General features: G+C 41.7%; 1 protein-coding gene across 1 annotated transcript in view; it reads left to right on the forward strand.

Annotated features, from left to right (window-relative positions):
- PLSCR5 (phospholipid scramblase family member 5) overlaps positions 1-17279 on the forward strand; it is a 74130-nt gene that overhangs the window by 4291 nt on the left and 52560 nt on the right. Inside the window, exons 2-3 of the mRNA XM_075863643.1 lie at positions 3914-4080; positions 16723-16765. Coding sequence (XP_075719758.1) covers positions 3914-4080; positions 16723-16765 — 210 coding nt within the window. The remainder of the gene's footprint in view (positions 1-3913; positions 4081-16722; positions 16766-17279) is intronic.

Here is a 17279-nt window from a genome sequence, read left to right on the forward strand (position 1 = left end):
CTGTATACGTTCCAACTGCCGATGCCCCGTGCAGTTGCCACGTATATAAACGTTGACAGCCTCGAACAGGGTTAAATGAGTGCAGTGCTGCTTCAGTGTGAGCAGCGCTGTAATCTCATGTCTGCCAGGGCTTTATGAGCCACAGACTACACCCCCCCCCACTGTAGATAGTGCCACACACAACCCCCTGTAGATAGCGCAAAACCCCCTGCAGATAGCGCTACCTAAGCTCCCTCTAGGAGCGGAATCCCAGGCCAGCTCTCTGGCCAGGAATTCCCCTCCTAGAGGGAGCCCCCAACATCTCTCCATCCCCGCTGTAAATAGTGCCCCCCCCTCTAGATAGAAACACCCCCCCCTGCAGATAGCGCCACCTAAACTCCCACTAGGAGCGGAATCCCCGGTGTCAGATCGCTCTGTGCAGGGGAGTTCACTTCTAGAGAGTGCCCCTGACGTCACTATCCACCGTCAGGGGCTCTCTCTAGGAGGGGAATCCCCGGCCGACATTCTGACCAGGTATTCCGCTACTGGAGAAGCCCCTGGTGTCACTATCCATATATGGACAGTGACGTCAGCGGCTCTCTCTAGGAGTGGAATCCCCGGTGTCAGATAGCTCTGTGTCGGGGATTCCGCTACTGGAGAAGCCCCTGTCATCACTATCCATTTGGACAGTAACGTAAAGGGCTACTTCTGGAGCGGAATCCCTAGACACAGCACTGCTGTCACTGAGACAGGCGATTCCGCTTTTAGAGTTAGCCCCTAACGTCACTGTCCATATATGACCAGAGAAATCAGTGGCTCCCTCTAGGAGCGGAATCCCCGACCAGATGGATACCGCTCTTACAGTGAGCTACAGTGGTGCTATTTACAGGAAGGGAATGCCAATCACAGGGGGGGGGGTGCTGATACATACAGGGGGAGTGGCTCTATCTACAGGGGAAATGGCGCTATCTACAGGGGGTGGCACTATCTACAGGGGTGTGGTGCTATCTACAGGGGGATGGTGCAATCTGCACGGGGAGGTGCTATCTGCAGGGGGTGCAATCTATAGGGGGTGGCGTTATCTGCAGGGAGTAGCACTATCTACAGGGGGTGTGGTGCTATCACAGGGGGTGTGGCCCTATTTACATGGGCACTGTGGCATTATATGGGCACTACCTACAGGGGACACTGTGGCGCTATCTACATGAGCACTGTGTGGGGCACTATCTACAATGGGAACTGTGGCACTATGTGGGAACTATGGCATTATTTACAGTGGGCACTATCTATGTGGGCACTAGCACTATCTACATTGGGCAATGTGGCACAGTGGTATTGCATAAAACGCCTCCATTATGTCTGAAAAGAGGTCGTGTGCACATACCCTTAGGGCATGGCCAGACGTGGCGTATTTCTGCAGACACTGTCCGCATCAATGCCGCACATAATCTGCGTTGCAGATTCTGTTGCGGCTTTGCCTAAAATGTGCAGTAAATTGATGCGGATTAGCCGTCGCGTATTCAGGTGAAGAGTACTTCCTTCTGTCTTCTAAAACATTTCATCTCAGTCTGGCTATAGACCTAGAAACACATAGTTCCAGCCAGAATGAATAAATATCATGTTCGTAAAACCAATACGCAACGCAACACACATAACATCTGCGGATTTCATTGCAGAATTTTGAATCTCCATTGAAATCAATGGAGAAATTCCGCAATAAGTCCGCAACAAGTCTGCTACACGTCCGCAACAGCCAGTATATGCTGCGGACACCAAATTCCGCACCGCAGCCTATGGTCCGCAGCGGAGTTTTACGCCACGTGTGCACGAACCTAACTAAAAAGGTGTGGAAACCAATGGAGAAAATGTCCGCTGCGGATTTCCGCAGCGGACTGGCCGCAGCGGAATTGCAAAGCAATTCCGCCACGTTTGGCCATGCCCTTATAGAGAAGTCTAACACAAGTCCTATAGAGAAGCCTATGGGGAAAAAAAAGCCCTAAGTAATGCCAAGAGCAACCTTAGTTTGGAAATAAAACACTACCGAGAAAAAACGCAGTGTATGGGGTGCATTTTATATTTTTTATATAGACTTAAATGTTGTGAGTGAAACCAGCCTTATGGCAGTGTAAGTATAAAATGCATCAGCTAAGGTTTCCTGACTCCCCATAAAGAAAGAGGGTAATATAAACTGGGATTCATGTGAGAGTTAGGCCTTATTCACATGAACGTTGAATATGTTCGTGTGACGGCCGTTAAAACGCATGATTTTTAATGAGGCTTTTCACACGGCTGTTGTTTCAACGGGCCGTGTGAAGAGTCCATTGAAAAATAGAACCAGTCCTATTTTGTTCTGTTTTCACTGATCCCTCCATAGGCTAAATTTTATGGGGATCCGTGAAAATGGGACCTGCACAGGGGGAACTTCGGACGCGAAAAACGTCACGTTTTTCACGTCCGGGTGTCCCCACGCTAGTGTGAATCTAGCCTTAGGCTGGATTCACACACAGCGTTTTGTTGCGTTTTTCTGGCGTTTTTAATGGGGTGTTTACGCTTTTTGGTGCAGCCTGATGTTACATTAAAGTCTATAGTTAAATATAAAAAGCACTACATACACTACTGTTTGGTTTGTTGCGTTTTTATGGTCTGTAGCATTTTTTTCAAAATGCAGCATGCTCTGGGTGTGGCGCAAAAAAAAATGCATGTACAAAATGACACTGGTTATTGTCATCATGCTCCTCATTTATTATGTTAACATGAGTCAAAACATTATTGACCAGTGGTTATTCTTCTCAGATTGACTCTGAATATGTCCACCTTTGTTGCATTTTCTGCATATGTCCCCTTTAGGCCTCACTCACACGAGCGTGGTGTTTTGCGTGCGCAAAAACCACTTAACAGCTCCGTGGGGCATCAGCAAATAATGCGCGGCTGCGTGATTTTCGCGCAGCCGCCATCATTATGACACTCCATTTGGATGTTTGTAATACATTCATCCTTTTAACAGCTGTTGCGCGAATCACGCAGTTCGCATGGAAGTGCTTCCGTCCAGCATGCATGGTTTTCACTCACCCATTGACTTCAATGGGTGCGTGATTCGCGCAAAACGCAGAAAGAACGGACGTGTCGTGACTTTTTTTCAGCGGACTCACGCTGAGTAAAAGTCACGGACATGTCTGCACGGCCCCATAGACTAATATAGGTCCGTGCAACGCGCGTGCAAATCACGCGCGTTGCACGGACGTTTTTCGTCTGAATAAAGCCTTAAGTGTAGGAAAACAAACGGCGTAAATACTGCAGATTTTCCGCAAAAGATTTCATTGCGCAAAATCCACAGCGTAATACAGTAGCAGCAGTGTGGTTGAGATTTCAACAAATCTCAACCCCCCTCAGCTGTAAAAATCAGCCCAAAAAAATGCACATAAATTGTCCTCCGTTGCGGTTTCTTCAGCCGCAGCATGTTAATTAATGCTGCGGAATCGCTGATCTTGTGTTGCAGGATTTCCCCATTGAATTCAATGGGGTGCTTAAACCCGCAAAAAAGTGGTGTGTGTTGCGATATTTGCGGTGTTGGTAGTCTCAGGGCAAAATACCCTTTGGCCCCCTGGCGCTGGGAATGTTTTTATTATATTAAGAGTTCTTTAAACCAGCTGTAGTTTACAAGTTTTTTTCTTTAAACTTTAGGCTTTAGAAAATAATAAGTTATACTGAACAACAAACTACCCGATTCTAAAATGTAGTTAAGAAAAGTACCTCTTTGTTTATAGCTCATGCACTGTTTTGAGGTGCTAGTTTAATGCTGAGCTCTTCTTAAAGCTTGAATTTCCAGAATTAATAATATGTGCCTTTAAGGAATGCGCAAAACTTGGAACCACTTTGAATACGGTGTGAACATTCAGGAAATGGAGTATACTTAGCTGTCTTTCTTTTTCTGTAGATAATCAATCCCAGGAAAATAAAGATGTTCAGAATATTCTGCCTGGTACTCCTCAACCACTTGATAACGAGAAGATGGATTCTTCTTCACCTTGGAAATCTTCTCCAGATACAAAACCTCCAGAACCCAGGTTCTTGGTCCCTCCAGGTCTGGAATATTTGAGCAAGGTAAAGTTTTTACACCAAATGTTTGCATATTATTAGAGCTTTCGTCAAACGTTCCTGTAGTTCGCTATTCTAAACTTTACGTTAAAGTTTATCTCTCAGGTCCACATTATGATCCGCTTCTATCTCCAGTTTGCTGGCTGTTTCTCTCTTTCTTGCCTTCTCATTAGGGTGGATTCACACGTGGCAGATTTTGCTGCAGAAATTTCTGCGACTGAAAATCAGATCAATTCATCAGAATACAACTTGCAGAAATCTAAGCCCCTGCTGCAGAAACCACCACTTTCAGATTAACCCCTTCCCTCTTTAGCCACTTTTGACCTTCCTGACCGAGCCTCATTTTTCAAATCTGACATGTGTCACTTTATGTGGTAATAACTCCGGAATGCTTTCACCTATCCAAGCGATTCTGAGATTGTTTTCTCGTGACACATCGGACTTTAAGTAACTGCCAAAATTTGCTCGATATGTTCAGTATTTAGTTGTGAAAAACACCAAAATTTAGCGAAAAATTGCAAAAATTAGCATTTTTCTCAATTTAAATGTATCTGCTTGTAAGACAGGCAGTTATACCACACAAAATTGTTGCTAATTAACATCCCCCATATGTCTACTTTAGATTGGCATCATTTTTTGAACATTCTTTTATTTTTCTATGACGTTACAAGGCTTAGAACTTTAGCAGCAATTTCTCACATTTTCAAGAAAATTTCAAAAGGCCATTTTTACAGGGGCCAGTTCAGTTGTGAAGTGGCTTTGAGGGCCTTATATATTAGAAACCCCCAAAAAGTCACCCCATTTTAAAAACTTCACCCCTCAAAGTATTCAAAACAGCATTTAGAAAATGTCTTAACCCTTTACACATGTCACAGGAATTAAAGCAAAGTAGAGGTGAAATTTACAAATGTCATATTTTTTTGCAGAAATAAATTTTTAGTACAATTTTTTTTATAACACAGAAGGTTTTACCAGAGAAATGCAACTCAATATTTGTTGCCCAGTTTCTACAGTTTTAGGAAATATCCCACATGTGGCCGTAGCGTGCTACTGGACTGAAGCACCGGCCTCAGAAGCAAAGGAACACCTAGTGGATTTTGGGGCCTTATTTTTGTTAGAATAAATTTTAGGCACCATGTCAGGTTTGAAGGGCTCTTGCGGTGCCAAAACAGTCAAAATCGCCCAAATGTGACCCCATCTGGGAAACTACACACCTCAAGGAAATTATCTAGGGGTACAGTGAGCATTTTGACTGCACAGGTTTTTTACAGAAATTATTGGAAGTAGGCCGTGAAAATTAAAATCAAAATTTTTTCAAAGAAAATGTAGGTTTAGCGATTTTTTTTCTCATTTCCACAAGGACTAAAGGAGAAAAACGGTTGTTTGGAGACACAGCAGGGCTGAGAAGGGAAAGAGAGCTATTTGGCTTTTGGAGCTCAAGTTTAGCAGGAATGGTTTGCGGAGGCCATGTCACATTTACAAAGCCCCTGAGAGCACAAAACAGTGGAAACCCCCCACAAGTGACCCCATTTTGGAAACTACACCCATTGAGGAAATTATCTAGGGGTATAGTGAGCGTTTTGACCCAACAGTTTTTTTGCATAAATTATTGGAAATAGGCCCTGAAAATGACAATCTAAATTTTTTCAAAGAAAATGTAGGTTTAGCTAATTTTTTCTCATTTCCACAAGGACTGAAGGAGAAAAAGCACTGTAAAATTTGTAAACCAATCTCTCCCGAGTAAAACAATACCCCACATGTGGTAATAAACGGTTGTTTGGAGACACGGCAGGGCTGAGAAGGGAAAGAGCGCTATTTGGCTTTTGGAGCTCAAGTTTAGCAGGAATGGTTTGCGGAGGCCATGTCACATTTACAAAGCCCCTGAGGGGAAAAAACAGTGGAAACCCCCCACAAGTGACCCCATTTTGGAGACTACACCCATTGAGGAAATTATCTAGGGGTATAGTGAGCGATTTGACCCCACAGGTTTTTTGCAGAAATTATTGGAAGAAGGCCCTGAAAATAAAAATCAACATTTTTTCAAAGAAAATGTAGGTTTAGCTTATTTTTACTCATTTCCACAAGGACTGAAGGAGAAAAAGCACCACAAAATTTGTAAAGCAATTTCTCCTGAGTAAAACAATGCCCCACATGTGGTAATAAACGGCTGTTTGGAGACACGGCTTGGCTTAGAAGGGAAAGAGCGCTATTTGGCTTTTGGAGATCACATTGAGCAGGAATGGTTTGCGGCGGCCATGTCACATTTGCAAAGCCCCTGAGGGGAAAAAACAATGAAAACGCCCAAAAAGTGACACCATTTAGGAAACTACACCTCTTGAGGAATTCATCTAGGGGTGTAGGGAGCATTTTGACCCCACAGATGTTTCATAGAATTTATTAGAATTGGGCAGTGAAAATAAAAACAATCCTTTTTCTTCAATAAGATGTAGCTTTAGCGCAAATTTTTTCTTTTTCGCAACAAATAAAGGAAAAAAAAGAACCCAACATTTGTAAAGCAATTTCTACCGAGTACGGCAATACCCCATATGTGGTCATAAACTGCTGTTTGGGCACACGGCAGGGCTCAGAAGGGAAGGACCGCCATTTGGAGTGCAGATGTTGCTGGATTGGTTTCTGGGCGCCTGTGGGCCCAAAACAGTGGAAACCCCCCAGAAGTGACCCAATTTTGGAAACTACACCCCTCAATGCATTTACCTAGGGGTGCAGTGAGCATGTTAACCCTGCAGGTGTTTTGCAGAAATTAGTGTGAACTCGATGTTGCAGAGTGAAAATGGGATTTTTTCCACAGATATGTGGACAATATGTGGTGCCCGGCTTGTGCCACCATAACAAGACAGCTCTCTAATTATTATGCTGGGTTTCCTGGTTTTAGAAACACCCTACATGTGGCCCTAATCTCTTGCCTGTACAGTTGACCAGGCTCAGGAGTGAAAGCGTACCATGTAAAATTGAGGCTTAATTTGGCGATTTACAAAGTATTGGTTCACAACTGCAGAGGCTCAGATGTGAAATAATAAAAATAAACCCCTGGGAAGTGACCCCATTATGGAAACTGCACCCCTCAAGGCATTTATTAAGGGGTGTAGTGAGCATTTTCACCCCACAGGTCTTTTCCATAAATGAATGCGCTGTGGATGGTGCAAATTAAAAATTTATATTTTTCCCTAGATATGCCATTCAGTGGCAAATATGTCGTGCCCAGCTTATGCCACTGGAGACACACACCCCAAAAATTGCTAAAAGGGTTCTCCCTGGTATGACGGTGCCATATATGTGGAAGGAAACTGCTGTTTGGGCACGCTGTAGGGTTCAGATGGGAGGAAATGCCATTTGGCTTTTGGAGCGTGGATTTTGCTTGGTAGTAGTTTTGTATGGAGTCTTACTGGTGTTTCCGTTTATAATGTAGGGCATATGTAAGCCGGGCGGAGTATATAAGGGGCATAGTCTGGTGGTATAACAATGGGGTAAAAAAAAACAATAAAATAATCCATAGATGTGTGTTACGCTGTAAAGCAATCCTTTCTGCACAGGCCGGTGTCGCACTGATATATGGCGTCCTTTATTATCCCCCTTTTGATCCACACTCCGCGCCTTTGTTGTTTGGGGAATTTTGCTAGGAAGTGTTGTCCTGGTATAATACGGGCACCGTCGCTTCCAGCGGATATGTTTGGGCCCTCCCTTTCCTGGTTCCCTAATTTTAGGTCCTTGATAAATTGCCTCTTCAAACAGAAGAAATGTTCCCCTCGGGCACAACTGCATATTTTTTTATTTCCTGACTTATTGGAGCCATAACTAATTTTATTTTTCATAGACGTAGCGGTATGAGGGCTGGTTTGTTGCGGGACGAGCTGTAGTTATTATTGGTACCATTTTGGGGTACATGCAACTTTTTTAACACCTTTTATCCTATTTTTTGGGATGCCAGGTAAACAAAAAAACGCAATTCTGGCACAGCTTTTTTCGTTTTTTTTTATACAGCGTTCACCGCGCATTATAAACTACATGTTAACTTTATTCTGCGGGTCAGTACGATTCCGGCGATACCTAATTTATAGCACTTTTTTATGTTTTACAACTTTTTGCACAATAAAATTACTTTTGTAAAAAGAATGTATTTTTTCTGTCGCCAAGTTGTGAGAACCATAACTTTTTAATTTTTTTGTCGACGGAGGTGTATGAGGGCTTGTTTTTTGCGGGACGAGCTATAGTTTTTATAGGTACCATTTTTGGATACGTGCGACTTTTTGATCACTTTTTATTCTAACATTTGTAGGGCAAAGTGACTAAAAAACAGAAACTCTGGTAACGTTTGTTACGTTTTTTTTACGCTGTTCACCGCGTGCAATAAATAATATAATATTTTGATACCTCAGGTCGTTACGGTCGCGGCGATACCAAATACATATGGTTTATTGTTATTTTTCAATAATAAAGAACTTGATAAGAGTAAAAGGGGGATTGTGTTTTATTTGATTACTTGAAACTTTTATTGTTTTCAAACTTTTATTATTTGCACTTTTTTTACACTTTTTTTACTTTTTTTACACTTTTTCTCAAGTCCCACTAGGGGACTTGAAGGTCCAACGGTCAGATATTTTTTTTTTCTAATACATTGCACTACCTATGTAGTGCAATGTATTAGATCTGTCAGTCATTCACTGACAGCAAGCCGATTAGGCTTCGCCTCCCGGCGGGGCCTAAATCGGCTTCCGTAATGGCAGAGCAGGAGACCATTGTGTCTCCTGTTGCCATAACAGCAGTCGCCAGTCCTGATTGCCTGTCAGGGCTGGCGATCTGCTAGTAACCGCTACGATGCAGCAATCACTTTCGATTGCTGCATCGAAGGGGTTAATGGCAGGGATCGGAGCTAGCTCCGGTTCCTGCCGTTACAGGTGGATGTCAGCTGTACAGTACAGCTGACTTCCACCGCTGATGACGCCGGATCAGCTCCTGACCCGGCGCCATCTTGCCGGCAGCTACGGAAGCCGATCAGGCTCCGCCACCGGGCGGATCTTGACCGGCTTCGGTGCTAGGCAGACCGGGAGGCCAGTATTAGGCCTCCGGTTGCCATTGCAGCCACCGGAACCCCGGCAATTTCATTACTGGGGTTCCGATGAGCTGCAAACACCTTAAGTGCAGCGATCGCGTTTGAGCGCTGCACTTAAGGGGTTAATGGCGGGGATCGAAGCTAATTTCGGTCCCCGCCGTTACAGCCGGATGTCAGCTGTAAGATACAGCTGAGATCCGGTGATGATGGCACCGGCTCAGCTTCTGAGCCGGTCCCAAACATTCGGCGTACATGTACGGCAAGATGCGGGAAGTCAATGCTTTCCATGACGTACATGTACGGCAAATGTCGGGAAGGGGTTAAGGGTATGTGCACACGATGAGTGGCTTTTACGTCTGAAAAGACAGACTGTTTTCAGGAGAAAACAGCTGCCTCGTTTCAGACGTAAAAGCTCCTCCTCGCATTATGCGAGGCGTCTGTGACGCTCATAAATCTTGAGCTGCTCTTCATTGACTTCAATGAGGAACGGCTCAAATTACGTTGCAAAGAAGTGCCCTGCACTTCTTTGCCGAGGCAGTCAATTTACGCGTCGTCGTTTGACAGCTGTCAAACGACGACGCGTAAATTACAGGTCGTCTGCACAGTACGTCGGCAAACCCATTCAAATGAATGAGCAGATGTTTGCCGACGTATTGTAGCCCTATTTTCAGGCGTAAATCAAGGCATAATACGCCTCGTTTACGCCTGGAAATAGGTCGTGTTAACCCAGCCTTATGGAACTGATTTTCAGTCGCAGAAATTTCTGCAACAAAATCTGCCTCATGTGACTGCACCCTTATAGTACCTCAAAATTAATATGAAAAAAGAATAATAACTGATTTTTAAATTTAACACAATGTTCTCCTCCACCTGACATACTGCAATCACTTACCTTCCGTTTGTACCAAGGGTAAGCTCTCTCTCAGCTGTCTTATTTAAAAAGGCTCTGTCACCACATTATAAGTGGCCTATATTGTACATGATGTTATCGGCGCTGTAATATAGATTACGGCAGTGTTTTTTATTTAGAAAAACTATCATTTTTTACGGAATTATTAAATATTTTATCTTTTTGGGCGTGTTTTACTTTTTGACCAAGTGGGCGTTGTGGAGAGAAGTGTATGACGCTGACCAATCAGTATCATATACTTCTCCCTATTCATTTACACAGCACATAGTGATGTTGCTAGATCACTATGTGCAGCCACCTACACACACATTAACGTTACTCAAGTGTCCTGACAGTGAATAGAGATCACTACCAGCCAGGACGTGATGTCTATTCACAATCCTGACACTTCGGTAACGTTTGTGTGAGATTTACAGCAAGGCAAGCGTAATCACGTTGTAAATGACAGTTTACAGCATAATCTCGCAAGTAATCTCTCACCATAACAATGTGTGTCTCTACGGTAACCGATTACAAACAAACCCTGTGATTGGCTGCAGAGGCCGTGGCAGCCTGTGATTGGCTGCAGAGGCCTCGGCAGCCTGTGATTGGCTGCAGAGGCCGCTGCAGCCTGTGATTGGCTGCAGAGGCGGTCACGTGACGTGCGTGGCCGCCACTACAGCCTGTGATTGGCTGCAGCGGTGACATGGATGAAACGTCATCGCTGGAGGCCGGACAGGAGGAATGTAAGTATGAACGTATTTATATATTTTTTTTATTACATTAAAATTTTATTTTCCGTGCGCCGAGCATGGTACTGTCAAGGTTGCTGAAAGAGTTAGTGCAGCCCATTAACTCTTTCAGCACCCTGGACAGTACCATGCTCGGCGCACGGAAATTACAGGTTCGGTCAGAACTAGTTCGGTCCGAATCAAACTTTTTCGTGAAATTCGGCGAACCAGCCGAACCGAACTTTTCATAAGTTCGCTCATCTCTAATTACAATCCTTTTTCAAGCAATATAGACAGTTTAAAAGTGAATACACATAAAGTTCATATATATTTGGGTCCAGAAGTATTTGGACAGTGACACATTCATACTTCCACGATGGATTTAAAAAAATAAAAAAATTAAAATGTGATTGAAGTGGAGGCTTTAATGAAAAGGCTTTAACCAAATTATTGCATTGACCGTTTAAGTATTACAGACATTTTTACATAGTCCCTCCATTTTCACAGGCTCAAATGTAATTGGACAATTGACCGATAAGCAGTTTAATGGACTGGTGTGACTTATTCCCTCCTTATTTCCAAACCAATCTGGAGCTGATTCTAAGCATTGAATTTGCAATGCTTAGAATATGAAAATAGATGTAAAATCCAAATGTCCATGCCTGCTTCTCTGACTGAAGGATTAGATAACAACCACAATCCAATCATTGCCAGTGACGTCACAGTCCACAAGCTCAGGGGAACATCACAGATCACATGATCAGCAAAATACTAAGTGACCCCTAAAGCATCCAAACTCATCTTAATTTCTTTAAATCTAGAATTACATACTTATATACAGGATATACATTTCCATATCACTACAATATACCATTAATGTTTAATCGCTATGGTGGTTGTACTTCTCTTACTACTTTCCTACCAGTGCTGTCAGACCCCCGATATATGGACATTGATAGCATATCCTAGCTCCATACCTCATTTTTAACCCACTGACTCCCAGTGCTAGAAAAATGTTTCCTGTCCTCAACTTTCCATTTTCTCATTTCCTTCTACTTTGTTTTTGTCCTGCAGTTGATCATTGTAGTATGGAAATATGTTTGTATATCCTAATATGACCATTTTTTATGTTTTAGAAGTGTGTTTTTTCCAGCATAAACTTTACCAGTAAACTCATACAGTAAGGCAAGTAAGGCAACTCCCTTTATGATGTTCATGTAACTTAAAGGGGTTATGTGGGGACCGAAAGGTATTAGCAGTATACTGACTGCAGTTTGTGAGTACTCTTGCTAATATACATTCCGGTCCCCCATCGTGCTGATTATGAGATTTGAATTGTTTTTTATAGCGCTGGCGGGGGACCGGAAGTTACCAGCCCCGCTGTACTCTACGTAATCGCTGTAGCAGTAGTAATGCATTACATAGAGTACAGAGGGGCCGGTCACATGACGATGAGTTGTGTCGTCATGAAGCAAGACTGTATATTAGCAAGTGCACTGACATACTGCAGTTAGTTCACTGATAATACTTTTTGATCCCCACATAACACCTTTAAAGGGGTTGTCCCAGAATTAATGATATAAAAGAAAATCAGATATACTATAGTGCATGTCAATATCTTTCTAACAAATCTAGAACCAGCCCTGTATCTTACATGGATACAGAGATCTTCCCAGTCATTGCTTCAATTGCTCTACTAGATTTTCTTCAGGCTGGCAGCTCAGGGGTTGTGTCTTTTCTGCTGCAGAAAAGGCATTTTCTATTGACTGGGGGCAGTTGGAAAGAGGAACTGAGCTTGTGCATCCTCCCCTAACCCCTTAATAACGCAGCCTAGTTTGGGCCCTAAGGCTCAGAGCCCATTTTTTTAATCTGACATGTGTCAATTTATATGGTAATAACTTCGGAATGCCTTTATTAATCCAAGTGATTCTGAGATTGTTTTCTTGGGATATATTGTATTTTATGTTAGTGGTAAAATGTGGTCGATACATTCAGTGTTTATTTGTGAAAAATAGAAAATTTTACAGAAAATGTAGAAAAATGTTCAGTTTTCTGAATTTAAATGTATCTACTTGTAAGGCAGATGGTTATACCACACAAAAAAGTTACTAATTAACATTTCCCATATATTTACTTTATGTTGGCATCATTTTTTAAACATTCTTTTATTTTTTTAGGACATTACAAGGCTTAGAACATGAGCAGCAATTTCTCATATTTTCAAGAAAATTTCAAAAGCCGTTTATTTTAGGCACCAGTTCAGTTCTGAAGTGGCTTTAAGGGGCCTGTATATTAGAAACCCCACATAAAACCCCCCATTTAAAAAGCTGGATTCCCTCAAAGTATTCAAAACAGCATTTAGAAAGTATCTTAACCGTTTAGGCGTTTCACAGGAATTAAAGCAAAGTGGAGGTGAAATTTGCAAATTTCATTTTTCTCGCAGAAATAAAATTTTAATCAATTTTTAATCATGTTCCACATGTGGCCCTAGTGTGCTACTGGACTAAAAACACAGGACTCCAAGCAATGGAGCACCGAGTGGATTTGGGGGCCACTTTTCTTATTAGAATATATTTTAGGCACCATGCCAGGTTTGAAGAGGTCTTGTGGTGCCAAAACATAGAAAACAACCCTAAATAGAATTTTGGAAACTACACCCCTCGAGAAATTCATTTAGTTGTGTTGTGACTATTTTGACAACACAGTTTTTCCACAGAACGTAATTGAATTGGGCTGTGAAATAAAAAAAATTTTTTTTGCACAAAATGTATTATTATCACAAGGATTAAAATACTACATTTTGTTGCACAATTTCTCCTGAGTGCGTCAATAACCCATTTGTGGTGATAAACTGCCATTTGGACCCATGGGAGGGCTAAGAAGGGAAGGAGTGCTATGTGTTCTTTGGAGTCCAGATTTTGCTGGATTGGTTTTCAGGAGCCATGTCGCATTTGCAGAGCTCCAGAGGTATCAGAGCAATGGAAACCACAAGAAGAGATGCCATTTTGGAAACTATACCCCTCAAGGAATTCATTTATGGGTGTTGTGACCATTTTGACCCTTACAATTTTTTTCACAGAACTTATTTGTTTTGGTCTGTGAAATAAAAAAATAATAATAATTGTTTCCAATAATATGTAGTTTTTGCTCAAAATTTCTTATTTTCACAAGGAATAAAATACCCCATTTTGTTGCACAATTTCTCCTGAATGGGGCAATACCCCATTTGTGGTGATAAACTTGTGTTTGGGCCCATGGGAGGGCTCAGAAGGGAAGGAGCGCTATGTGTTCTTTGGAGTCCAAATATTGCTGGATTTTTTTTCGGGGACCATGTCGCATTTGCAGAGCCTCAGATGTATCAGAGCAATGAAAACCCACTAGAAGTGACTCTAGTTTGGAAATGACACCACTTAAGGCATTTATTAAGGGGTGCAGTGAGTATGTTGGCCCAAAAGGTGTTTTTTACTAGAAAATAATGTGCAGTGTTTTTTTCACTGATATGCCATTTTAGTGCACAATATGTTGTGCCCAGCTTGTGCCATTGAAGACAAATATCTCATAAATTGTTAAGCGGGCTCTCCCGGGTATAGCAATGCCAGATACGTCGCCGAAAACAGAGGGATCGCCAATTGGCTTTTGGTGTGCAGAGTTTGCTTGGTAGTAGTTCTCTTCGGGGTTTTACTTGTATTTTAGTTTATAATGTGGGGGATATATGTAAGCTGTGCGGAGTACATCATGGCATAATAAGAGGGTATAATAATGCGGTAAACAAATAATAATCCGCAGATGTGTGGCCAGTGTCGCACTGATTAATAGTGCCAGATCTTAACCTCATTTGGGACAAATTATGCACCTTTTATGTCGCCATATTTTTGTGTGAGGGCTTATTTTTTGTGGGACATTCTGCAGTTTTCATTGGTACTAATTTGGGGTACACGCAACTTTTTGATCGGTTTTTATTAAATTTTTTAAGAGGCATGCTGACTAAAAAACAGCAATTCTACTATTGTTTTCATAATTTTTTTACAGCGATCACCATGCTCCATAAATGACATATTCACTTTATTGTGCGGGTCGATACGATTACGGCGATTTTTTCTTTTTTATGTTTTATGGCATTTGCACAATAAAATTAATTTGTTTTAAAATCATTTACTTTTTGTGTTGCCATAACTTTTTAATTTTTTTAAACAAGAAAGATGATTTTAGCTGAACAAACTGTAGTTTTAATTAGCACCATTACGGGTACATGCAACTTTTTATTTTTTTACTTTATTCCATCGCGATTCTGGTATGGCTTATTTAATTTTTTTTTACGGCGTTCACAGCGCGGGATGAATAATAAAATCCTTTATAGTTCAGGTTGTTAGAGACGTGGCGATACTAATTATGTCTAATTTATTTATTTTTTTAACAATAAAGGACTTAATAGGGAAAAAGGGCGATTTTTACTTTAAAACTTTTATTATTTATTTTGACACAACTTTTTTTAACTTTTTGTCCCACTAGGGGACTTGAAGACGAGGGGACTTGAAGACAGGAAGTCCTGATTACTATTTTAATACACTGCACTACATGCATAGTGCAGTGTATTAGAGTTGTCAGTTACTCACTGACAGCAAGCATAGCGGGTCCTGCCTTTCGTAGATGGCAGACCCAGAGGCCATTGTTAGGCCTCCGGTTGTCATAGCAACCATCGCCAGCCCACGATCATGTCGCGGGCCATCGATGCTGTACGATCGCTGTTGACCGCGGCTTCTAAGGGGTTAATCGGCGGGGACCACTGCGATCGGTCCCTGTACATTGAGCTGTGATAACCTGCTGTCGGGAACAGCAGTTATCACAGCTCAAGGAAACGCCAGGGGAAATTGGAGCTGTATTTTTCCCATGTCGTACTATTACCTCACTGAGCGCGAATGATGCGCTCAGCATGGCGGAATAGTATGTCATGGAGCAGGAAGGGGTTAATCAGCTCAGTAGCAATATGTGCACATTACTATACAGATTGAACACCAGGGGAGTGTCAGTATAATGAAACAAAGAGAATATCTCACAACTGGAGCAATTTTGTAACAAAGTAAATTATAAAACTAATAACATTTTAATGCTGAATGATATTGCAATAACATTTAATAGTGGGACAACCCCTTTAATAGGGTGTATCGATTGGATTTGTCATTATGAGACAGAAGGTATAGAAAGAAATGGGATATTTTTAGTGGGTATGACATTGTTAGGCTGGGTTCAGACTGAGTTTTTTGCAGGCAGAAAATCTGCCTCAAAATTCCATTTGGAATTTTGAGGCAGATTTTGCTCTGCCTGGACGCCGATTATCACGCCGTTTTTCGACCGCGGCCATTGAGCGCCGCGGGCAAAAACCGCAGAGAAATGCGCTTTCTCTGCCTCCCAATGATGTCAATGGGAGGTCAGAGACGTAAATGCCCGAATATAGGGCATGTCGCTTCTTTTTCCCACGAGACGGTTTTTCTGCTCACGGGAAAAAAATGCCTCTGCTTCCCATTGAAATCAATGGGAGCCATTTTTGGATGTTTTTTGGCGCGTTTTCCGACGCGGTTTCCGCGTCAAAAAACGTGTAAAAAAAACTGTGTGAACTTACCCTTATAATTTTATAGAATCATATAAATGGGAAACATAATACAAGAGTACATACTGTATATGATGTATTAATAAATTAATATATGTGGAATAAATACATGATATTTAAAACTAAATCTGAGAAAGGTCCTGCTGAGAGGACTGAAACGTAGCAATTTCCTCATGGGTTAAAAAAAACACATTTCGTTTTGCAACTACTTCTGGAGTGCTGAGATCATTTCTTTGTTGCTGTATCTAAAAGGACCGTGTGGATGACGGTCAAGGACGCATAGCACCTTTTACTGTGTACCTTTGAAGTGCTGCTTTTTTTCTACCCACTAAAACTAAATCTGGATATTTTTTAGATACAGCACATTATTATTCACCAAGAGGTGGAACTCTTAGGAGGTAAGTAGCTTTCACATTCTTTAATAGTAAATAGTACAAAAAGTATTCTTGAAAAATCGAAAAGCAACCTAACAAAACAAGTAAAAATAAGAAAGCTTGGAATGCAATTACTTGTCGTTATACTATATAAATAAATTAAGGTGTATACCTACCTGTATTTTTCCTATTTTTATTTAGTTTACTGTGAATTTCTAATAAAGAACATGACTCATGTAAATTGTGTTCTTGTGCCGATGCATATTAGGAACTTTCGTTTCAGGCCGAAGCTGTGTATAACACTTACTAAACTACAGTCCCGCTGACAGTGTAAACAATAGAGCACAGCAGCTGTAAAATCAGAAGAAGTATTTCAGATTTCAATTGTCCTTCTATTATTATATTATGACTTTTCAGTTTCAATAGTTTTTATTCGATTTTCAACATGATTACAAAGAACAAGAACAAAGAACAAGGGAGTCAAGTAATGGAACAGAGCAGACCCATCAAGCATGCCAGGGTGTAATAAGAGGGTTAC

The sequence above is a fragment of the Rhinoderma darwinii genome, chromosome 4 (genome assembly GCF_050947455.1).
Source record: "Rhinoderma darwinii isolate aRhiDar2 chromosome 4, aRhiDar2.hap1, whole genome shotgun sequence".
NCBI lineage: Eukaryota > Metazoa > Chordata > Amphibia > Anura > Rhinodermatidae > Rhinoderma > Rhinoderma darwinii.